At 38.6% G+C, this 25,382-nt stretch overlaps 1 protein-coding gene across 1 annotated transcript in view; it reads right to left on the bottom strand.

Annotated features, from left to right (window-relative positions):
* Positions 1–1,130: 1,130 nt before the first annotated feature.
* ANKRD45 (ankyrin repeat domain 45) overlaps positions 1,131–25,382 on the bottom strand; it is a 48,895-nt gene continuing 24,643 nt past the window's right edge. The window contains exons 3-5 of the mRNA XM_045876170.3: positions 10,975–11,069; positions 7,968–8,106; positions 1,131–5,219 (exon numbers count right to left, since the gene is read on the bottom strand). Coding sequence (XP_045732126.1) covers positions 5,188–5,219; positions 7,968–8,106; positions 10,975–11,069 — 266 coding nt within the window. The 3' untranslated portion in view covers positions 1,131–5,187. The remainder of the gene's footprint in view (positions 5,220–7,967; positions 8,107–10,974; positions 11,070–25,382) is intronic.

Below are 25,382 nucleotides of genomic sequence, written 5' to 3'. Positions count from 1 at the left end.
AAATTCATAGTTGGCTCTAGATTACACATAGTTCTGCTAGAGATAGAACATAACTAAAATACAGAGATGATTGAATTTCTTTACATCACAATCTTTCCCATAGAGCTTAAAGAAAAGCAATAATAAATCTGTATTTCACCACTTTGCATAGAGCCAGCTGAGTAGACTATGATAGCTTTAGGAGCTGAGGGCTGAGAGGCTGCCCAGGGTGTTTCCCTCAACCCCATATTCTCATAATAGATTATATTATCTGACTGAGACAAGGCTGGTTAGTCATAGTTTCTCATCCCCCTATACAATGATTGGTTCAGGGATGGACATGGGACTCAGATAGGACCAATTAGATGGTTCCTAAGCTTAATATATACCATTATTGACAGAGAGCTATTCTCTTTGCATTTTGGTTTAGCTAGGACAATGATTGCCTACAGCAGCCAGAGGTCATCTTCCTAGAAGCACTGAGAAAGCCTATCTCAAGTCTCAGAAGTTCCAGGAGGCACCACATTAGGTATCTCTGAGGTCTTATGACCTCAAAATCCCACCTGAGATTTTATCCTTTCTCAGAATCCATTTCTTAGTTTGAGACTTTTTTGCCACCTAGAAAGGCTAGGCATGAGAAACAATTTTATTTTCAAACCCAGTGAGTACTGGCTGCATTATACTTTTTAACTTTCATTTGAAAAATGAACTGTTCCTTTTCAGCTCATCTCTCTCCTTTCACACCAGTAGAAGAAGCCAAGTGGCACTTGACTACTGTCTAGAAAAATCCTTAGCATGATCACTGAGTTCATTACTTAGACAACAGTGTGATCAAACTTACCACCATCACATAACAAGGGCCCCTTTTCTCCAGTTTCTAATAACATTTTCCTCTCTTCCCTATAAACTCCCACTAGTCACCTCCTAGGGGCTTTTAAACATTCTGCAGGCTTTCACTGATACTCTCCTCTAGGCCCTTTGGGCTTCTGCCTGTCACCCAGGCCCAAAAAGGCAACACCACATATTTTAGGATTTGTTATATCCATTTCTCGCTTCCAGAGTCCAAAATTTGTATGTTATGTATTGCTGCATAACAAACAGACACAAAGCTTAGTAGGTTAAAACAACAACAATCATTTATTTAGCTGAAATCTACAATTTTGGTAGCACTCAACAGAGAAGGCTTGTCTTCGCTCCATATAGCACTGGCTGCAGTGGCTGGATTGGAGGATCCACTTCCAAGATGGCTCACTCACATGGCAGCAGGTTGGCGGTGCCTGCTAGCTGCAACTCAGACAGGGCTTCAGGTTGGGGCCTCAGTTTCTGTCCACAAGGGTCTCTCCATACAGACTGGTTTCCAAGACTGAGCATCTCAAAAGAACTAGCTGGAGACTGCATCACTTTTTATGATCTACGGAAATCATGTAGTATTACTTCCACTATAGTCACAGGCCTGCTCAGATGGAAGAGGAGAGAACAGAGACCCACCTCTCTCTGCGAGGAAGGTCATGATCACATTGTAAGATGAGCATGTGGCATAGGAGATGTGGCCAACTTGGAGAATATAATGTACCACATATTAGATCAAATATCAGAGTGTACCGTCAGCCCTTTACAACTTGGGGCGTCATGTTAACCTAAATAGCATTCTGCCTGCTTCAGCTCAGTCTAGACAGTTGTTCTCAAAGGCTGGACCATAAACCGGTGGTGATTCATGACAAAAGTTCCATCATACATGGAAAAATGAGAAAAATATAAAAGTCCATAATAAAGCTTAATTTATTCAATTTAAAGGGCAGAGCCTTACAATGAAATCATACTTTCCCTTCTTTTCTGATGTTAAAATGTTTTCTTTAAGTTATAGTGAAAGCAGATAGTACTTGTTTTCTTAGTGATGTCATTTCAATCTCCTCCATTTTTTCACATTTTTCCAGTCAAAATACAGAAGTCTCAGGAACCACTATGTAGAGTTTATCACAGCATTGAATTTAGCCTTTGCTTGACCACTTCTCAAATAATGTGATTTAATTTACTAGTATGCAAACTGAAATAGCTCTGTGGGTGTTCAGATAACATCTGCGGCATGTAATTCAATGCAATAACAGATCACAGGAAGTACTGTATCTCTCAAAACTCAGATCCTCACATCAGTGGAATCTTTGAAGTGAGATCCAGGAATCCCTTGGTAATCACCAGGTTCACATGACTACAAAGTAGTGTGGTATTCAAGGTGAAGGTCAGAAAATAGAAGGTTACAGGAGAAACTAGATATATAGTCATGACGCTGTGTGTGCATGCAGCTGGCTTACTGGAGGAGTGGGAGTTAAAATGGGGCACTGGCACAAACAAGATACGCAGAGAAGGGTTCAGGAGTCGTTTTTAGAAAAGGTGAATAAGTTCTATAAATGAATGAAGACTAGTGAGCTCCATGAATAAGGTAGCACCAAAAGAGAATTTATTCTACTGTTATTTATTAACTTACTAACTTACAGGCTAAGAGTATGAAGAAAAACATGACAAAGCCCCTACCCTCAAAAAGCTCACAATTCACATGGGGAGACAAACATGTGAACAATTAAACATAATATATATGTGGCTATTCGCACTGTAGGTGCCCCAAAGAAGGAGGGATTAGATCTTCCTAACACTGGGGATAGAGAAGGCCAGGGGGTGGAGAATTACAGACTGATTGGCCAAGGGTCAGAATTGGCTTTTTTTTTTTCAGCTTTATTGAGCTATACCTGATATATAAAATTGTAAGCTAGGACTGACTTTTGAGAAGTTTCCATTGCTGGAGGCAAGATGAAGAATAGGATCTGGTGTCTTGGTCTGGGCTACTATAACAAAAGACTATCAACTGGGTACTTCATAAACAACAAACATTTATTTCTTACAGTTCTGGAGGCTGGGAAGTTCAAGATCATGGCACCAGAAGATTCAGTGTCTGGTGAGAGCCCATCTCCTAGATGGCTGTCTTTTTACTGTAACCTCACATGGTGCAAGGGGCAAGTGAACTGTTTGGAGGTCTCTTTCATGAGAAGAGACCTCCCAAAGGCTCCACCTCCTAACACTATCATATTGGGCATTAGATCTTAACAAATGAATCTGGGGGCGGCGGGAAGGATACAAACACATTCAGACCACAGAAACTAGTGAAGGAGTTAGAAAAGGAGATTGTTAAAAAAGTAAAGGAACCAGGGGCACCTGGGTGGCTCAGTCAGTTAAGTGTCTGCCTACGGCTCAGGTCATGATCTTGGGGCCCGGGGATTGGGCCCCACGTCAGGCTCCTTGCTCAGCAAGGAGCCTTATTCTCCCTCTCCCTCTGCCCCTCCCCCCACCTGTGCTTGCACTCTCTCTCTCTTTCTCTCATAAATAATTTAAAAAAAGAAGAAGAAGAAGAAGAAGGTAAAGGAACCATAATGACAAAAATGTGGCAATCAAGGAGTTTCCAGAAGACAACATGACCATATACATTAAAAGCTTCAAGAAGTTTGAAGATAAGGATTGAAAGACAAATAAAGGAGAGAGAGGTTTATTTTGTACTAGGCATCTCCACAAGTGTCTCAGTCTTATCTAGGAATCTTTGAAGTGAGATTCAAGAATCCTCCCCTAATTACCAGGACCATATGCCTGGGAAGTCATGTCATATTCAAGATCAAGGCTCAGAAAACAGAAAGTTAGAGCAGAAACAGTAAAAATGGCAACTAGCCTTGTCCCAAATTGCTGTGGTGCTTAAAGGTAACGGACTTCGCAGCGCACAGCAGGAGAACTGAGCAAATACAGACAGACATCCTTCTTCGTGGGACTCCACTGGGTCTACCAAAGGGGAGTGGCAGTTACTGCCCTGTTCTTTTGCTGAAGGCAACTGAAACTCAATCGCTCATGGATAAAAATTATCTCAAAACTTAAAAATTTGTGACACAAATTTTAAAAGTGTTATCTCAAAACCATGGCTGAGAAAGTGTCAACTGACAAGGAATTACTGAATTGCTTATTTCTTTTCCTTCCCCTCTATAATGAAAAACTAGCTTTTGGGGTGGGACAAAAAAGAAAGTCATTAAGAACAACAAATAAATGTGGGGGGTTTTTTTGTTTTTTTGGTTTTTTTTTAAAGATTTTATTTATTTATTTGACAGAGAGAGACACAGTGAGAGAGGGAACACAAGCAAGGGGGAGTGGGAGAGGGAGAAGCAGGCTTCCCACAGAGGAGAGAGCCCGATATGGGACTCGATCCCAGGACCCTGGGACCATGACCTGAGCCGAAGGCAGTTGCTTAACAACTGAGCCACCCAGGCGCCCCGAATGTGGGTTTTTTTTTTAAAACATGTTCTTTCTATAAAAATTTTCCACAAAATCAAAAGTAATGGAAGTCTCGGGGGCTTTCAGATAAACTAGGAAAAAACGACATTCCAAATCACTAATATGAAACCAGCAGTGATACTTAAAACCTAAAAAGTATAAAACAGAACAGAAAGAAAGATACCATGGAGTCCCGCTGAAATATCTATATTGCCAAACCTACAGAATATGGGAAATCTAAATATGGGTGTGTGTGTGTGTGTGTGTGTGTGTGTGTAGAGAGACAGACCAAGGAGGTGGAGGTTAAAGATAAAGAAATGAAGGTTTCACTAAAAGACTAAATACCACCTCACAGGTAAATTTTAATTTGGACGTAAAAAGTAATAGCTGTACAAGAAAAGGACCCTGATCCAAACCATTCTTAATATTTCCTTGCTCTAGAATGGCATTCTATAGCTTTCCTTTTGAGAGAGGGAGAACAAATTTTTCCTAGGTAATACATCTTTTTTTTTAACAATTCCTCAGTTGAATGGAAATGTCCTGCCTCAGTTACAAAGAAAACTGTTAGATTCCCTATATAGACATTAGAGCTCCCAGAGAGCCTTGGTGAGTGATTCGTACCCGAGTGCTCTCTGGAAAGAGCATGTGGGACTCACACGGACCTGCACTTGGAGCAGAGACAAGGCCAGAGTGTCTGGAAATAAGCATGCTGAATAGGGTAAAATTTTAAAAAGGGTGATTTAATTTCATACTTAAACCTTTTTATAAAACCTCACATCGATTTTCTTTACTTCAACTGGCATATTGAATAAGTTTGCTTTTATAAATACTAGAAGGAAGTGTGGTCTTTTATAAAATATATATTCAGTAGAAGGTATGATCTTGATTGACTTCTTTTCTGACCATGGCTTAGGCTACAGATTTGGCACTTTTCGCTTGACCTGAAAGGAAGCAGATTTTAAAATTACACTTAATTAGCTTGTCATATAAAATAAAAATGAAGCCAGTTTTTAAAATAATTGGCAGGAAATAAATGAGTATGTCCCAGCCTGAACCAGTCATTAATGAAGCCTTGGTATGGGTATATCAATTCAAGAATTCTCCCCTACCCTTTTTTTTTTTTTTAATATTTAAAGGTATGAGGTCACATTTCCAATATAATCGGTATTATTCTTCCTAATTCTGCTATTGAATAGAATAATTTGAATAAACTGCTTAACTTCTTTGGTCTTCACTTTCTTCACTGTAAACTGAGGGGATCATTTCAGAGGTTCCAAGATCTAACACTTCTATAATATGAAGGTATAAGATACTGAGGTGCTTGGAGGGGGTGTAGGAGACCTGGGGGGAGAGGTGATCTTCCTCAGAGATGGGAAGGGAAGCAGGAAGGGGTGATGGGCCAGGCTAACAGCAGCGGTAGATAGTGGGAGATGGTGGGAACCAAACTGTACCATCAATAATTCAGGCCTTAGTCATCTCACTCCTGGACTATGATGGTCTCACTCCCTCCAGTCTCTTCTTCATCCATTTTATAAGGAAAGCCATAGTATTATCCCTTACTTAATCCCTCTTCTCTGCTACCCCAAAGCCTTAAATGGCAACCCACTGCCCTGGAAATAAAGACCAAACTTCTAAGCTTATAATTCAGTACTTTTAATGAAGTGAGCGCAAGTTAACTTTCCAACCTTCTCTTCTCCTATTCCTCACAGACTCAACTACAATCAGCCAGATGGATCCTGGCCACTTCTCCGTTCCCATGTTTGAACCTCTCATCATCAGACTGGGCTTTCATTACAGAATTCCCTTCATATCCCACCCTTGCTCCCCATCCTTTCAGCAATTTCTCTTTCTTCATGACGCTTCCTCTTCATACTCAGGCTTCTTTGAATATACACAGCCCTGAGTTTATCTTTTCAGGTATGCACCCTCACTCACAAACTGGGTGGTGGGCTGCTTACAGACAAGGACAGTGTAAAGCCTCTGTCTCCCTTAAGGGGACCTCAGCGTGTGCTCTGCATAAGCTCTACATATACCGGGGAAAGACAGCAAGGGATATTCTGACAGAAAAAAACAGAGCCCCTTCTGACAAACAAAAAAGTCTTTGGTACTCAATATCCACATTCAAAAGAATGAGTTCACCTCATATATAAAAAATAACTCAAAATGGACCAGAGAGCTAAAAGAAAAGGAGCTAAAACTACAAAACTCTTACAAAAAAACATAAGACTAAGTCTTGGTGACCTTGGATTAGGCAATGTTTCTAGATATGACACTGAAAGCATAAGCAACAAAAGGAAAAATAGATAAACTGGACTTCAAACTTAAAGCTTTTTTGTCTCAAAGAACACAATTAAGAAAACAAAAAGATAATCCACAGAATGGGAGAGACCATTCGCAAAGCATATATCAGATAAGGGACTTGACTCCAAAATACATAAAGAACTCTTACAAATCAACAACAAAAAGACCAGTTTAAAAATGGGCAACGGATTCAGATAGATACTGCTCCAAAGAAAATACACAAATGGCCAGTAAACACATAAAAGATGTTTAACATCATTAGTAATTAAGGAAATGCAAATTAGAACTACATTAAGATATCACTTTACACCCACTAGGATGGCTAAATTTTTTTTAAAAAGACAATAGAAATGTTGATGATGATGTGGAGAAATTGGAATCTTCATATATATTGCTTATTGGCAACAGTTCAGCAGTTCCTCAAATGATTAAGCACAGCCTGGCAATTCTCTCCCAAGAGAAATGAAAACAAGCAGTCACACAAATTTGTACAGGAAAGCTCACAGCACTGTTATTTATAATAGCCAAAAGCATGGAAACTTGAATATCCATCAACTAATGAATGAATCCATACAATGGAATACTATTCAGAAAAGAAAGGAAAATTGAAACAAATTCCAACATGGAGGAACCTTGAAAACAATATGCTAAATGAAAGAATCCAGACACAAAATGCCACAGATTGTATGATTCCATTCGTGAAATGTCCAGAACAGGAAAATCTATAGAAACAGAAAAGATCAGTGGTTGCCGGAGGCTCGTAGGAGATGGGAGGTGATTGCCAATGGTGTTTCTTTTTGGAGTGGTAAAATGTTCTGAAATTAGATGGTGGTGATGATTGTATAACTCTGTGAATATACTGAAAACCACTGAATTGTACATTTTAAATGGTGAATTTTATAGTATAAGAATTATATCCCAATAAAGCCGGTATTTTAAAAATTCTTAGGTATGCCTGCCACCAAGATTCTGAATGCACCTTCCCCAGGAACAGGATAGTATTCCCCCAACAGGCTTTTCAAAATGCAGTTATAATACTGAAAGTGCTTTTTCAAATTCTGCCACTCTAGCTCCTAGGAGGACATGCCTTCCTAGTTGAAAATCAAAGGCATAGTAAATTATATAAAATTAAATAACAAGTAATGGTAACAATATTAAAATTAGTATTAGACATTCTCTATAGAAATAATTCAGTTATTATTTTTATTTATTCTTAATACTGAAACTAGTAATAAACCTAGGGAGTTATATCATACTTGTATATGTGCTGATAAAAGGTTAATGGCTACTTAATGAAGATTGTTAAAATCAGAGTATCTCAGAAATAACAACACTGAACTTCATCTTCATCTTTTCTGACATTCAAACCATTTTCATCCAAAACTTACGTGGTGTTGCCATTTTTGTGAAGATAGGAGTCACGGTATCTTCCAATTGTTGTTTCTGTTCAAAAATCTCGTTAATGGAAGCTTCCAAATGGGTTTCCAACCACTCATTTTTTACATGGCATGCAGTGAGGATGGTATTCTAGAGACAGAAACAAAGAGTTTATTTTCTACTTGTTTATTGAAAAATAAAACTCTATAGTATCTCTAAACTAGCACTGTGCAACAGAACTTTCTGTGATGATGGAAATGTGCTATCTGCATTGTCCAAACCAGTCACCATTTGACATTTATAGCCATAGAGAACTAGAAAAGGGGCTAGTCTGATTGAGGTACTGGATTTTTAATTTTATTTACTTTTAATTAATTCTAACTTAAAACAGCTACACATGGCTAGTGGTTGCTATGTTGGACAGAGCAGCTCTAACATTAGTAGAATGTTGTATATAATAAAACTCATAAGCTAGAGTCATGAAGTCTTGGGCCAGTGTACACCCTCTCCCTAATTCTTTAGTCTCATTGGGCCCTGTGATAAAGAGAAATGTTTGCAAAGGTTGGAGAAGAACAAGTCGTTGGTATGACCCGGATGCAACTCAACAGACAATGCTATTTTATTCCCTCTCAGATGGTTCAGAGGAGAGGAAGTGCAAGAAATTCCAGAAGAGCTCCACCTCACTGAAAACGTCTCTGTTTGCATTGCAAAGCTATTTCTGCCCATGCACAACAAACTGAGGGTGTCTGCTTTAAGATGTTTACTTGTTCTGTGGTTTATAATAAGAGAAATGAATGCATTTATTGCATAGCCTGTCCATATTATTAAATAAGCAGTATTGTATGCAGACATATGTAGAATCAAGTGGATTTGGAAAGATGTCCATAATATATTATTAAAAGGAAAAAAAACAAATTAAAGAATAATATGTAGTTTAAAAAAAGAATAATATGTATAGTGTAATCCCACTTTTAGAAAAACAAAACCTTATAAAACCATATGTGTGCGTACATATATTTATATAAGTGATAGGACAAGTATGGCAAAATTAACATAAGATTGTTGGGGTGCCTGGTGGCTCAGTCATTAAGCGTCTGCCTTCGGCTCAGGTCATGGTCTCAGGGTCCTGGGATCGAGCCCCACATCGGGCTCCCTGCTCCACGGGAAGCCTGCTTCTCCCTCTCCCACTCCCCCTGCTTGTGTTCCCTCTCTCACTGTGTCTCTCTCTGTCAAATAAATAAAATCTTTAAAAAAAAAAAAAAAGATTGTTATCAGAACCATAGGGTAAGATAGTAAGACTGGAAATGGGAAGAGAGAAAGCTATTAAGTTTGCTTTAGGCATTTCAATTTTGTTCTAATTGTTACTATATGTACACAGTATTTTCTAGTTCAAATAACCAAATACTTAAACACTGAAATTTAAAAAGTTTTTTATAGTAACTAGTTGGACAAGGCACTGTCTGTGGCAGGAAATTTTTGTTTCCCAGATCCAATAGCTGAAATAGCTATTCTAATAGAATTTTGCCTATATTTTGTTGGTTTCATAAGAGATTTTGTAAAGTGTTTTACAAACCACAAGTGAAATGTGTAATTTATCATGTTCTCAGACGTGGGGATGTATTACACTTTGAGCAATAGCTAATTCTTTTTCATGAGAATTATAAGTCACAGGGAATTCACAGAATATCCTGCACAGAAATGCAAGAGATAATTTTTTTTTTAAAGATTTATTTGAGAGAGACAGTGTGTGCCCAAGCAGGGGGAGGGGGAGACCGAGAGAGAGAGAGAGAGAGAATCTTAAGCAGACTCCCCACTGAGTTGGGAGCCCTATGTGGGGCTCCATCCCACCACCCTGAGATCACAACCAGAGCTGAAATCAAGAGTTAGTCACCCAACCGACTGAGCCACCCAGGCACCCTGAGAGAGATAATTTAAAACCAAAACACAGTTCTGGTACCTGGAACATATATTTTTATTTTAGTGTATATCCAAAGCAATAAACAAGTCCACATGCAGAACTTAGTATATGGTAAATGTGGGAAGTCAGCTTTACAATTAACTATCCTTACATTTGTGTATCTTTTTTTTATCATTATGTAGAGTTTGAATATGTAATATATAGATCTCGTCTGAATATGTAATATATTTCTTTGTATATACAAAGAAACTAAAATATGATATATATGTAAGTTTTAAAGCAAAACTTAATGAGTATCAGTAGACCCAACTAATCAATAGAATAAGTAGAACATTGCCAGAATAACTCTATTTCTGTGCCCCGCCCATAATTCATCCCCCTCTCCTCCTCCAAGAGATCATGACAATCTGTGCTTATAACTTTGCTTTCTTTTTTAATAGTTTTACCCTATATGTAGGTATCCCTAAACCATATAGTTTTATTTTGCTTGCTTTTGAAGTTTATAAAAATCTCTGTAGTCTTTGCTGATTTTTTTTTTTCACTCAACAATATATTTTAAAAATGTATTCATGTTCAGGTGCCTGCTGACTCAGTTGGTTAAGCACCTGTCTCTTGATTTTTGGCTCAGGTCATGATCTCAGGATGGTGGTCTCAGGGTCAAGATACAGCCTTGCATCGGGCTCCCTACTCAGGATGCAGAGTCTGATTAACACTCTCTCTCCTGTCCCTCTGCCCCTCCCCCTCCCCCCTTGCTCATGCATGCTTGTGCTCTCTCTCTCTTTCAATAAATAAATAAATAAATCTTTTTTAAAAAGTATTCATGTTGTTGAGTGTAATACTTAGTGCATACATCTCTATGTCACTCCTTTATATTATTTCATTTAATTTTTATCAGTCTATTTCTTCCTAGTTGTTTATTAAGGAAGGAGCAAAGGAAGGAAGGAGGGAGGGAAGAAGGGTAGGAGGAAAGTGGGAAGGGAGGGAGGGAGAAGACAGCAGTAAGGACCACCACCTACCTCTAGAGCATTAGTATAGAAATTAAAGATGTAAGGCAAAAATCTCAAAAGACTTCTGAACAAACAATAATCATAATGCAGTACCTTGTCTTCCTTAAAGAGCTTCCCTGGTCCCTTTTCTGTGTCTGTAACCGCTGCAGAGACCTTTGCAATATATTTTTTCAGAGCCAGCCTTGCATCTGAAGGAATAGGACAATAAAATGCACAATAATAAGACAAAGACTAAGAAATATGCTCAACTATTTACAAGGCACTATTATATATCTGGAGTTTATAAAGACTGTGTATAGAATGGGCGCCTGGGTGGCTCAGTCAGTTAGGAGTCTGCCTTCAGCTCAGGTTATGATCCCAGGGTCTTGTGATTGAGCCCCACATTGGGCTCCCTGCTCAGTGAAGAGTCAGCTTCTCCCCCTCCCTCTGCCCTTGCCCCCCACTCATGCTCTCTCTTGTTTGCTCACTCTCTCTCAAGTAAATAAATAAAAAATCTTAAAAAAAAAAAAAAAGACTGTGTGTAGAAGATTTGTTAAGGTTGTTTTCACTGAATTTCAAGATAGATGATACTCAACTAGCATAGCACTTTGGGACATTCACCATGTTCCTAAAATGGTGCTAAAATTTTGAAGACAAATAAATATTATATGTGATACCTAATCCCAAAGAGACCATATTCCATTAAAATTTCTACTCTAGAGAAAGAAACAAAAATTCATTTCCAATAGATGAGCCGTCACTTGCTTTACCCCTTGTGATCCTTCAAAATAAATTCAAAAATAGCTTTTCTCTTTTTTTAATATTTATTCATTTAAGTAATCTCTACACATAACATGGGGCTTGAACCCATGACCCCGAGATCAAGAGCTGCATGCTCCTCCAACTGAGCCAGCCAGGCGCCCAGCTTTTCCCTTTAAAAAAAAAAAGTGTTTAAAATAATTCCATTCACTATAGCACCCATAGTAATGTCATCACAAAATCTGCAAGACCTGTTTGAATAAAATTACACTTGGAGAGAAATAAAAGACTTAAATAAATGGAAAGGTTTACCATATTCCTAGATGGAACAACCGAATATTATAAGTTGTAAATAAGCCCCAAATTCATCTGAAGGTTGAAGTATTAACTTCCTATGGCTGCTGTAACAAACTTTGATGGCTGACAACAACACAAATTTATTCTCTCACAGTTCTAGAATCCAGAAGTTTGAAACTGGTATCAATGGGCTAAAGTCAAGGTGTTGGCAAGGCTGATTCTATCTGAGGGACCCAAGAGGAAAACCCATTTTCTTGTCCTTTTCAACCACTAGTGGTAGCCTGTATCCTTGACTGGTGGCTCTTTCCTCCATCTTCAAAGTACATCAGGTCTCACCTTGATAAACCAGAATAATCTTCTCATCCTTAACTGAAGGATCTACAAAATTCATTTTGCCATATGAAATAACATTCACAGGTTCCAGGAATAAGGACCTAGATATGTTTGGTAGCCATTTTTCAGCTCATCACAGCCTGCCCTAAAATTCACATCTATCCCACATGCAAAATACATTCACCTCATGCCAACATCCAAAAATCTCAGCACATTACAACATCAACCCATGTCCAAATGCTCATCTAAAATATCATCAACTCAAAAGTCTCAAACCTCATCATCTAAATCAGCTAAACAAGCTATGGGTGAGACTTTGGTGTGATCCATCATTCTGGAGTAAAATTCCTCTCCATCTGCAGACTTGTGAAACTAGAAATCAAGTTCTCTACTCCCAAAATACAATGGTGGGACAGGCACAGTGTAAGAGTTGTAGACACTGCCATTCAGAAAGGGAGAAAGTGGAAGGAAAACAGGAGTCACCAGTCCCAAGCAATTTTGGAATCCCACAGGGCAAATCCTATTAGGTGTCAAGACCTAGGAATAATCCTCTGTAGCAGAAGGCTCCATCCTCTTGGCCTGTGTTTCAGCCTGAATCATTCTTTTTTAGGAAAGGTAGCATGTATTCGAGCTGAATAGCTTCATCAGTCTGTTTCCTGACTGTAGGGTTTTGGGAGTCCAGCAGCCTTTTTTCTTTTCTTTTCTTTTCTTTTTTTTTTTTTAAACATTTTATTTATCTTTTTGAGAGAGAGAGAGCACAAGCAGGGGAAGCAGCAGAGGGAGAGGGAGAAGCAGACTCCCCACTGAGCAGGGAGCCCAACATGGGGCTGGATCCCAGGACCCTGAGATCATGACCAGAGCCAAAGGCAGACGCTTAACCAACTGAGCCACCCAGGCACTCCAAGCAGCCTTTCTTCTTTTTGTTTTCTCTGTGTCCCTTTGTTCAAACTGACAATGTTCCTACTGGTATAACATCCTCAAAAACCTTGTGAGTCTCCCTGCAAGCCACAGATACTCATTCCATTAAGCAACAGGCTCCTCCATGGGTCCTTCCGGAATAATCTTATTTCTATTTCTGACTTCTGCTAAGATGACTGAGGGGAGCCATGAGTATCACACCCAATCTCTTCAGCACAAAACACTGTCCAGCCACATCCTTGCCTTTTCTCCAGAGCACACTTTCCTAATAGTGAATCTCCTAATTTTAGCACTTTCCTAATAGTGAATCTCCTAATTTTAGCACTTTTGCTACCTGGATAGGCTGAGAATTTCCCAAATCGTCAAGTCCTGTTTCCCTTTTACATAACAATTTTTTCCTCAATTTATCTTTCCCCTCTCACATGTTACTATAAGCAACAAGAAGAAACCAGGTCATGTCTTCAACACTTTGTTTGGAAATCCCTTTAGCTAAATGTCCAAGTTCCCCACTTACAAGTTCTGCTTTTGGTATAAGGACAGGACACAATTAAGCCAAGCTTTCTGCCATGATTGTCTTTCCTCCATTTTCCAATAACATGCTCCTCATTTCCTTCTGAGCCCTCACCAGCAGCATCTCTAACATCTGTGTTTCTACCAACAGTCCACTCAAGGCAACCTAGGCTTTTTCTATGTTGCACCTCAAAATTCTTCTATCTACTCATTACCCAATTCCAAAGCCACTTCCACATATTTAGATATTTTTTACAGCTGCACCTCAATTCCATGTACCAAAATCTGTATTAGTTTCCTATGGCTGCTATAACAAATTATCATAGACTTGACGGCTTAAGACACTAATGTATTATTTTACACTTCTAGGTGCCAGAAGTCTGAAATTGGTTTCACTGGACTATAGTCAAGCATAGACAGGGCTGACTCCTTCTAGAGGCCTGAGGGGAAAAACCATTCCTTGCTTTTTTCATCTTCTAGCAATTTTATGTTTTCCTCAGATTGTAGCCCCTCCCAACACCTTCAGAGTGCATCATGCCACTCTCTGCTTCCAGTCACATCACCTTCTCCTTTTCCTGTCAAACATCTATTTCCTTCTTATAAGGACACTGTGATTATATTTAGGGTCCACCAGGAGAATCCAGGATAATCTCTCAATCTCAAAATCCTTAATCCTTATCGTATCTGCAAAGTCCATTTGGCCCTATAACATTCATGGGTTCCAGTAATTAGGACCTGGATATCTCTGGGGGCTGTTATCCAGCCTATCATGATCAGCATACACAATCTCATGAAACTCCACATAGGAGTTTTTGAGAGAGTTAAAAAGATCACTGTACAGAGGAAGATGGAAGCAGGATAGGGGGACCCTAGGCTCATCTCATCCCACAAACAGAAGTAGATAACAATCATCCTAAATACCCCAGAAATGAACCTGAAGACTGACAGAACAAATTCCACAACTAAAGTGAGAGAAGCCAAGAAGAAGAAGAAGAAGAAGAAGAAGAAGAAGAAGAAGAAGAAGAAGAAGAAGAAGAAGAAGAAGGAGAAAGAAGAAGAAGAAGGAGGAGGAGGAGGAAGAGGGGGAGGGGGGAGGAGGAGGAGGAGGGGGAGGAGGAGGAGACGGAGACTTAGACAAAGTGCCAAGATGGAAGAATTCATCCCACATGAAAGAACAAGATAAGGTCATAGCCAGAGATCTGAGTGAAACAAATATAAGTAACATGCCTGATGGAGAATTTAAAGCATCATAAAGATACTCACTGGACTTGAGAAAAGAATGGAAAACTTCAGGGAGACCCATAACACAGAAATAAGAGAGTTAAAAAGAATCTGTCAGAAGTGAAAAATGTAATAAGTGAGATTAGAAACAGGTTTGAGGCAATGAACAGCAGGCTGAAAGAAAACAACGAATGAATTATTGATATAGAAGACAAAATAATGGAAAATAAGGAAGCTGAACAAAAGAGAGAAGAATTATGGAACATTAGAATAGACTTCATCTTATGGAACTGAGTGACTTCATCAAAAGTAATAACATTTGTATTATAGGAGTCCCAGAAGAAGAAGAGAGAAAAGGGAGCAGAAAAATTATTTGAAAAAATAATAGCAAAAAACTTCCCTAATCTGGAGAAGGAAACAAACATCCAGATCCAGGAGGCACAGAGAATTCCCATCAAAATCAACCAAAGGAAAAAAAAAAAATCAACCAAAGCAGGCCAACACCAAAAATATTGTAACTAAATTTGCAAAATATAGTCATAAAGAAAAAATCTTAAAAGCAGAAAGACAAAAGAAGTCCTTAACTTACAAGGGAAAACCCATAAGGCTAGCTGCAGATTTCTCAACAAAAACACGACCAGCCAGAAGGGAGTGGTATGACATAGTCAAAGTGCTGAATGGGAAAAATGTGCAGCCAAGAATATTCTATCCAGCAAGGCTATCATTCAGACGAGAAGGAGAGAAAAAGAGTTTCCCAGACAAACAAAAACTAAACCAGTCCTGAAAGAAATATTAAAAGGGACGCCTTGAGTAGAAAGGAAAGACCAAAAGTGACACAAATAAGAAAGGAACAGAGAACATCACCAGAAACAATGACAAAACAAGTAATAAAATGGCACTAAGTACATATCTATCAATAATTACTCTGAATGTAAATGGACTAAATGTTCCAATAAAAAAACACAGGGTACCAGACTGGATAAAAAAAACCAAGACTCATCTATATGCTGCTTACATGAAACTCATTTCACACCTGCAGACTGAAAGTGAGGGGATAAAGAACCATTTATCATACTAATGGATGTCAAAAGAACACCTGAGTAGCAATTCTTATATGAGAAAACTTGACTTTAAAATGAAACTGTAAGCATCCTTTCTTGATCAAAACTCTTCAGAGTATAGGCATAGAGGGTACATACCTCAATATCATAAAAGCCATCTATGAAAAACCTACAGCAAATATCATTCTCAATGGAGAAAAACTGAGAGCTTTCCCCCTAAGGTCAGGAACGTGGCAGGGATGTCCACTATCACCACTGCTATTCAACATAGTATTAGAAGTCCTAGCCACAGCAATCAGACAACAAAAAGAAATCAAAGGCATCCAAATCGGCAAAGAAGAAGTCAAACTCTCACTCTTTGCAGATGATATGATACTTTATGTGGAAAACCCCAAAGACTCCACCCCAAAACTGCTAGAACTCATACAGGAATTCAGTCAAGTGGCAGGATATAAAATCAATGCACAGAAATCAGTGGCATTCCTATACACCAACAACAAGACAGAAGAAAGAGAAATTAAGGAGTCAATCCCATTTACAATTGCACCCAAAAACATAAGATACCTAGGAATAAATCTAACCAAAGAGGCAAAGGATCTGTACTCAGAAAACTATAAACTACTCATGAAAGAGAGGAAGATACAAAGAAATGGAAAAACATTCCATGCTCATACACTGGAAGAACAAATATTGTGAAGATGTCAATGCTACCTAGAGCAATCTACACATTCAATGCAATCCCCATTGAAATACCATCCACTTTTTTCAAAGAAATGGAACAAATAATCTTAAAATCTATATGGAACCAGAAAAGACCCCAAATAGCCAGAGGAATGTTGAAAAAGAAAAGCAAAGCTGGTGGCATCACAATTCCGGACTTCCAGCTCTATTACAAAGCTGTCATCATCAAGACAGTATGGTACTGGCACAAAAACAGACACATAGGTCAATGGAACAAAAAAGAGAGCCCAGAAGTAGACCCTCAACCCTATGGTCAACTAATCTTTGAGAAACCAGGAAAGAATGTCCAATGGAACAAAGACAGTCTCTTCAACAAATAGTGTTAGGAAAATTGGACAGCCACATGCAGAAGAATGAAACTGGACCATTTCCTTACACCACACACAAAAATAGACTCCAAATGGTTGAAAGACCTCAATGTGAGACAGGAGTCCATCAAAATCCTAAAGGAGAACACAGGCAGCAACCTCTTCGACCTCAGCTGCAGCAACTTCTTCCTAGAAACATCGCCAAAGGCAAGGGAAGCAAGGGCAAAAATGAACTATTGGGACTTCATCAAGATAAACAGCTTTTGCACAGCAAAAGAAACAGTCAACAAAACCAAAAGACAACCGGCAGAATGGGAGAAGATATTTGCAAATGACATATCAGATAAAGGGCTAGTATCCAAAATCTATAAAGAACTTATCAAACTCAACACCCAAAGAACAAAGAATCCAGTCAAGAAATGGGCAGAAGACATGAACAGACATTTCTGCAAAGAAGACATCCAAATGGCCAAGAGACACATGAAAAAGTGCTCAACATCACTCGGCATCAGGGAAATCCAAATCAAAACCTCAATGAGATACCACCTCATACCAGTCAGAATGGCTAAAATTAACAAGTCAGGAAATGACAGATGTTGGCGGGGATGCAGAGAAAGGGGAACCCTCCTACACTGTTGGTGGGAATGCAAGCTGGTGCAGCCACTCTGGAAAACAGTATGGAGGTTCCTCAAAAAGTTTAAAATAAAGCTACCATATGATCCAGCAATTGCACTACTGGGTATTTACCCCAAAGATACAAAAGTAGGGATCTGAAAGGGTACGTGCACCCCGATGTTTATAGCAGCAATGTCCACAATAGCCAAACTGTGGAAAGAGCCAAGATGTCCACTGACAGATGAATGGATAAAGAAGAGGTGGTATATATATATATATATATATATATATATATATATATATATATACACACACACACACACACAATGGAATATTATGCAGCCATCAAAAGGAATGAGATCTTGCCATTTGCAATGATGTGGATGGAACTGGAGAGTATTATGCTGAGCGAAATAAGTCAATCAGAGAAACACATGTATCATATGACCTCACTGATATGAGGAATTCTTAATCTCAGGAAACAAACTGAGGGTTGCTGGAGTGGGGGGTGGGGTGGGAGGGATGGGGTGGCCAGGTGATAAACACTGGGGAGGGTATGTGCTCTGGTAAGCGCTGTGAATTGTGCAAGACTGTTGAATCTCAGAACTGTACCTCTGAAACGAATAATGCAATATATGTTAAGAAAAAAAAAGAAGAAGAAGATAGCAGGACGGGAAGAATGAAGCAGGGGGAATCGGAGGGGTAGACGAATCATGAGAGACGATGGACTCTGAAAAACAAACTGAGGGTTCTAGAGGGGAGGGGGGGTGGGAGGATGGGTTAGCCTGGTGATGGGTATTATAGAGGGCACGTTCTGCATGGAGCACTGGGTGTTATGCACAAACAATGAATCATGGAACACTACATCTAAAACTAATGATGTAATGTATGGGGATTAACATAATAAAAAATTAAATAAATAAATAAATAAAATGAAGACTGTAACAAGAGATAAAGAAGGACACTATAGCATAAAAAAGGGGATAATCCAACTAATAATTATAAATATTTATGCATCCAGGATGGGAGCACCCAAATATATAATAAAAAACATAAAGGAACTAATTGATAAAACACAGTAATAGTAGAGGACTTTAACACCCCACTTGTATCAATGCACATATCATCTAAACAGAAAATCAACAAGGAAATAATGGCTTTTTTTTTTATTATGTATGTTAATCACCATACATTACATCATTAGTTTTTGATGTAGTGTTCCATGATTCATTGTTTGAGTATAAGACCCAGTGCTCCATTCAGTACATGCCCTCTTTAATACCCATCACCAGGCTAACCCATCCTCCCACCCCCCTCCCCTCTAGAACCCTGTTTGTTTCTCAGAGTCCATAGTCTCTCATGGTTCGTCTCCCCCTTCAATTCCCCCCCCCTTCATTTTTCCCTTCTTGCTATCTTCTTCTTCTTCTTCTTCTTCTTTTTTTAACATATAATGTATTATTTGTTTCAGAGGTTCAGGTCTGTGACTCAACAGTCTTACACAGTTCACAGAGCTCACCATAGCACATACCCTCCCCAATGTCTATCACCTAGCCACCCCCATATCCCTCCCACCCCCCACCACTCCAGCAACCCTCAGTTTGTTTCCTGATATTAAGAATTCCTCATATCAGTGAGGTCATATGATACATGTCTTTCTTTGATTGATGGAAATAATGGCTTTGAATGACACACTGGATCACATGGACTTAATAGACATATTCAGAACTTGCCATCCTAAAACAGCAGAATACATATTCTTTTCAAGTGCACATGGGACAGTCTCAAGAATAGATCACATACTGGGGCACCTGGGTGGCTCAGTTGGTTAAGCGTCTACCTTCGGCTCAGGTCATGGTCTCAGGGTCCTGGGATCGAGCCCCACATTGGGCTCCCTGCTCGGCGGGAAGCCTGCTTCTCTCTCTCCCACTCCCCCTGCTTGTGTTCCCTCTCTTGCTATGTCTCTATCTTTCAAATAAATAAATAAAATCTTTAAAAAAAAAAAAAGAATAGATCACATACTAAGTCATGAATCAGGCCTCAACAAGTACAGAAAGATTGAGATCATACCATGCATATTTTCTGACTACAATGTTGAAGTCAACCACACACACAAAAAATTGAAAAGTCCACAAATACATGGAGCTTAAACAACATGCTACAAAACAATGAATGGGTCAGCCAGGAAATCAAAGAAGAAATTAAAAAAACATAGAAACAAATGAAAATGAAAGCAAAATGGTCCAAAACACTTGGGATGCAGCAAAAGTGGTCACAAGAGGGAAGTACATAGCAATACAGGCCTAGCTCAGGAAGCAAGAAAAATCTCAAGTAAACAACCTAACCTTACACCTAAAGGAGCTAGAGAAAGAACAAGGAAAAAGCCTAAAACCAAAAGAAGGAAGGAAATAATAAAGATTAGAGCAGAAATAAATGATACAGAAACTAAAAAAACAATGGAACAGATCAATGAAACCAGGAGTTGGTTCTTTGAAAGAATTAATTAAATTGATAAACCCCTAGCCACACTTACCAAAAAGAAAATAAAAAGGACCCAAATAAATAAAATCATGAACAAGAGAAGAGAAATAACAACGAACACCACAGAAATGCAAACAATCATAAGAGAAGATTATGAAAAACTATATGCCAAAAAACTGGACAACCTAGAAGAAATGGATAAATTCCTAGAAATGTATAAACTACCAAAACTGAAACAGGAAGAAACATAAAACTTGAACGGACTGATAACCAGCAAAGAAAATGAATCAGTAATAAAAATCTCCCAACAAACCAAAGTCCAGGGCCAGATGGCTTCACAGACAAATTCTACCAAATAATTAAAGAAGAGTTAATACCTATTCTTCTCAAACTATTCCAAAAAATAGTTTTGGAATTCATTCTATGAGGCCAGCATTACCCTGATACCAAAACCAGAAAAAGACTCCCCTAAAAAGAAAACTACAGGCCAATATCCCCGATGAACATGGATACAAAAATTCTCAATAGCAAACAGAACCCAAAGGATTAAAAGAATCATTCACCAATCATGGCCTCATAGAATGAATTTGGAAGTTTTCCTTCCTTTTCTATTTTTTGGAATAGTTTGAGAAGAATAAGTATTAGCTCTTCTTTAAATGTTTGGTAGAATTCGTCTGTGAACAAATCAAGTGGGATTTATTCCTGGGCTGCAAGGGTAGTTCAATATTCGCAAATCAATCAATGTGATACACCACATTAATAAAAGAAAGGATAAGAACCATATGACCCTTTCAATAGATGCAGAAAAAGCATTTGACAAAGTACAACATCCATTCATGATAAAAACTCTCAACAAAGTAGGGTTAGAGGGAATGTATCTCAGCATAATAAAGTCCATATATGAAAAACCACAACTAATATCATTCTCAATGGGAAAAAAAACAGAGCTTTTCCTCTATGGTCAGGAACAAGACAGGGATGTCTACTCTCACCACTGGTATTCAACATAGTACTGGAAGTCCTAGTCACAGCAATCAGACAATAAAAAGAAGTAAAAGGCATCCAAATTGGCATAGAAGTCAAATTTTCACTATTTGCAGATGACATGATACTCTATATAGAAAACCCAAAAGACTGCACCAAAAACCTGTAGAACTGATACACGAATTCTGTAAAGTCACAGGATACAAAAACAACATACAGAAATATGTTGTATTTCTATACACCAATAATGAAGCAGCAGAAAGACAAATTAGGGCATTAATCCCATTTACAACTGTACTAAAAACCATAAAATACTTAGGAATAAACCTAACCAAAGAGGTGAAAGACCAGTACTCTGAAAACTATAAAACACTGATGAAAGAGACGAAGATAAAACACAGAGAAATGGAAAACATCCATGGATTAGAAGGACAAATATTGTTAAAATGTCTATACTACCCAAAGTGATCTACACATTTAATGCAATCCCTATCAAAATACCAACAGCATTTTTCACAGAGCTAGAACAACCAATCCTAAAATTTGTATAGAACCATGAAAGACCCCAAATAGCCAAAGCAACCTTGAAAAAGAAAAGCAAAGCTGGAGGCATCACAATTCTGGAGTTCAGGTTATATTACAAAGCTGTAGTGATCAAAACAGTAAACAGCACAAAAATAGACACATAGACCAATGGAACAGAATAGAGAATCCATAAATGAACCCACAACTATATGGTCAATTAATCTTCAATAAAGAGCCAATGGAAAAGAGTCTCTTCAACAAATGGTGTTGGGAAAACTGGAGAGCAACATGCAAAAGAATGAAACTGGACCACTTTCTTACACCCTACACAAAAATAACTTCAAAATGGATAAAAGACCTAAATGTGAGACAGGAAACTACTAAAAAGTCCTAGTGGAGAACACAGGCAGTAACCTCTTTGACATTGGCAATAGCAGCTTCTTTCTAGATATGTCTCTGGAGGCAAGGAAAACAAGAGCAAAAATAAAGGATCGGGACTTCATCAAAATAAAAAGCTTCTGCACAGAGAAGGAAACAAACAACAAAACTAAAAGGCAACTTGTGGAATGGGGGAAGATATTTGCAAATGACATCTCTGATAAAGAACCTATACAATTCAACATCCAAAAAACAAATAATCCAACTAAAAAACGGGTAAAAAACATGGATAGACATTTTTCTAAAGACATCAGCTGGCCAACAGACATGAAAAGATGCTCCACATTACTCATCATCAGAGAAATACAAATCAAAACTACAATGTGATTTCACCTCACATCTGTCAGAAGAGCTAAAATAAAAAATACAAGAAACAACAGGTATTGGTGAGGATGTGGAGAAAGGGAACCCTCTTGCACTGCTGGTGGGAAGGCAAACTGGTGCAGCCACTGTGGAAAACAGTATGGTGGTTCCTCAAAAGTCAAACACAGAACCACTCTACAATTCAGCAATTGCAGTATTTACCCAAAGAATACAATAATACCAATTCAAAGGGGTACATGGACACCAATGTTTACAGCAGCATTATCTACAATAGCCAAACTACAGAAACAGCCCAAGTGCCCATCTATATTGATGTGGTATATATATAAAATGGAATATTACTTAAGGTATATATATAAATTGGAATATTACTTAACCTTAAAAAGGAATGCAATCTTGCCATTTGCAAGGATGTGGATGGAGCTAGAGAGAGTATTATGCTAAGCAAAATAAGTCAATTAGAAAAAGACAAATACCATATGATTTTGCTCCTATGTGGAATTTAAGAAACAAAACAAATGAGCAAAGGGGGAAAAGAGAGAGAGAGAGGCACACCAAGAAACAGACTCTTAACTATAGAGAACAAACTGATGGTTACCAGAGGGGAGTCGGGTAGGGGGTTGGGTGAAATAGGTGATGGCGACTGAGGAGGGCGCTTGTTGTGATGAGCCCTGGGTGCTGTGTGGAGTGTTGAATCACTAAATTGTACATCTGAAACTAATATTACACTGTATGGTAACTAACTGGAATTGAAACAGAAACTTTAAAAAAAATCACTGTAACACTCAGCTGTGTCATCTGTAGTAACTAACAATCTCCTAAGCCTCATTTGTCTATCTGTAAAGTGGACATAATAAAAGAGGTCAAATTCAGACCCATGTCTGGAATAGTTTTTAGGGTTTTTTGGTTTGTTTGTTTGCTGGACTCAACACAGGGCTCAAACGCACAACCCTGAGATCAAGACCCGAGCCAAGATCAAGAGTTGGACGCTCAACCGAGTCACCCAGGTGCTCCAGGAATTGTATTAACGTATAGGGACCAGTTAACTAGTATTCTTGCTTCCAGCCCTTCGCAGATTCAAACCTATCATTCACGCTGCAAGCAAAATTAATTCCCTAAACTGGAATCCAAGGTTTAGGTTTTGGCTACACTATTTGGGTAACCTGGAGTCAGTGGTAGTTCCAGAATTCCAATACAGGATGGAGGAATTAGTCAGAAGATGGGACTAAAGAACTTGTCATGAAACTGCATTTGTATGATAAGCACACTGATTTTACTGAGAGCACATGTTTATTAGGGGTGGCTTGGTAGAGAAAGGAGTTTATTGCAAGCATCCTCCTAATGCCACCATACCTGTGTAATGCATTCAGGCTGCTATAGCAAAACATCACCGACTGGGTAGATTATAAACAACAGAAATTCATTTCTCACGGTTCTGGAGACTGAGAAGTCCAAGATCAAGGCACCAACATGGTTGTGGTCTGATGAGACCCTCCTTCTTCATAGCTGGCATATTCTCACTATGCCTTCACATGGTGGAAGGGGCTAGGGAGCTCTGTGAGAACTCTTATAAGGACACTAATCTTATTTGTAAGGGTTCCACCCTCATTTCCTAAGCACCTCCCAAAGGCCCTACACCTCCTAAAACTATCACACTGGGCATTAGTATTCAACATATGAATTGGGGGTAGGAAGACACAAACACTTAGACCACAGTAATACCTTAACCTCTCTAGGTTTCATCTATAAAATGGAAGTATTGTAGTACAGTCCTCATATAACTGTAAGGACTAAACAAAATGTAGTATAATGCATGCAAGTATCTTGGCACAGTGCCTGGGACATAGTAAAGCACTCGGTAAGTTTATCATTATGTCACTCTTCTCCTCAAAACTCTCTAAATGACTCCCTACTGACTACTGAATAAAACACAGAGCCCTCCAACATCCACCTAGCCACAAACTACCTTTCTAGCTTTATCCCTTCCAACATTCATCCAGAGAGTCTACCCATTATTTACAGAGCAACATCCCCACCTGTCAACATGGCTCACTCTCAGTTCCTCAGCTGTCTGTCTGCTCAGACATTAGCTTATCAGAGAGGCCTTTCCTGTTTGCCCTCTATAAAGGAACACACACTCACTCATTCACTTACTGGCAACTTCAAAACCCCCTTGCCGGCGATTTCATAACCCCCTTGCCGTTCTACTTTTCTCGAAAGCTCTCTATAGATTTATAGATTTTGACAGATATAGTTTCTGGGTCTTCCTACTGGAGAGTAAACTGAGGAACATAAAGATTCTGTTTTGTGCCAAATTGTGTATATATTCTCAGGTCCTAGGACAGTATTTAGCACATAGAGGTACTCAATAAGTATTTATTATATGAATGTTGACAGAGAATTTCTCCATTATGTTTCCTCAACCTAAGATGCCCTCTCTGCATTGCCATCTTCCAAAATTCTACTCGTTCTTCAAAGCTTACTCGAATACTCTTTTGTGAAACTTCTGACTTCTGATTCCCCCAAATAGAACTGATTGCTCTCTCAACCATTACATGATTGTAATTTGAGTTAGCTCTCATTTTAGTCTATCTCATAATTTTTCCTATCTTGTTTTTTGCTTCTATCTCTAGACTGTAAGCCCTTTAAAGGCAGGATCTATGTCTCATCTTTTTATCATACTCCATGCCAAATTCCCCACCCCTCACTCACTATTGGACAGTACCACATTGCCACCAAAGGGACACAGGTTAAAAGGGGGAGGAACTCAATATTTGCTTAACTATTTGAAGGGAAGGACATTCCAGAGTGAAAAAAACAGAAGCAGATGCTAAATTGTGTGAAACAGTATGGCTATAGCAACACTTTAGGTAGATATAAAACTGCCATACCTCAGAAGGTTTGGAGGAGATACAGGTAAATTATTTCCATGAAAATCTGTTAATATGATTACAGAATTTATTAGCAAGCAAAAATTAGTAAAGTCTTCATTTTTCAGAAAAGGGAAAAA

This window comes from Mirounga angustirostris, unplaced genomic scaffold, assembly GCF_029215605.1.
Source record: "Mirounga angustirostris isolate CCGP_5_RB_7025 unplaced genomic scaffold, mMirAng1.0.hap1 SCAF_6, whole genome shotgun sequence".
Classification (NCBI taxonomy): Eukaryota; Metazoa; Chordata; class Mammalia; order Carnivora; family Phocidae; genus Mirounga; species Mirounga angustirostris.
This window is presented reverse-complemented; position numbering and strand designations above follow the sequence as displayed.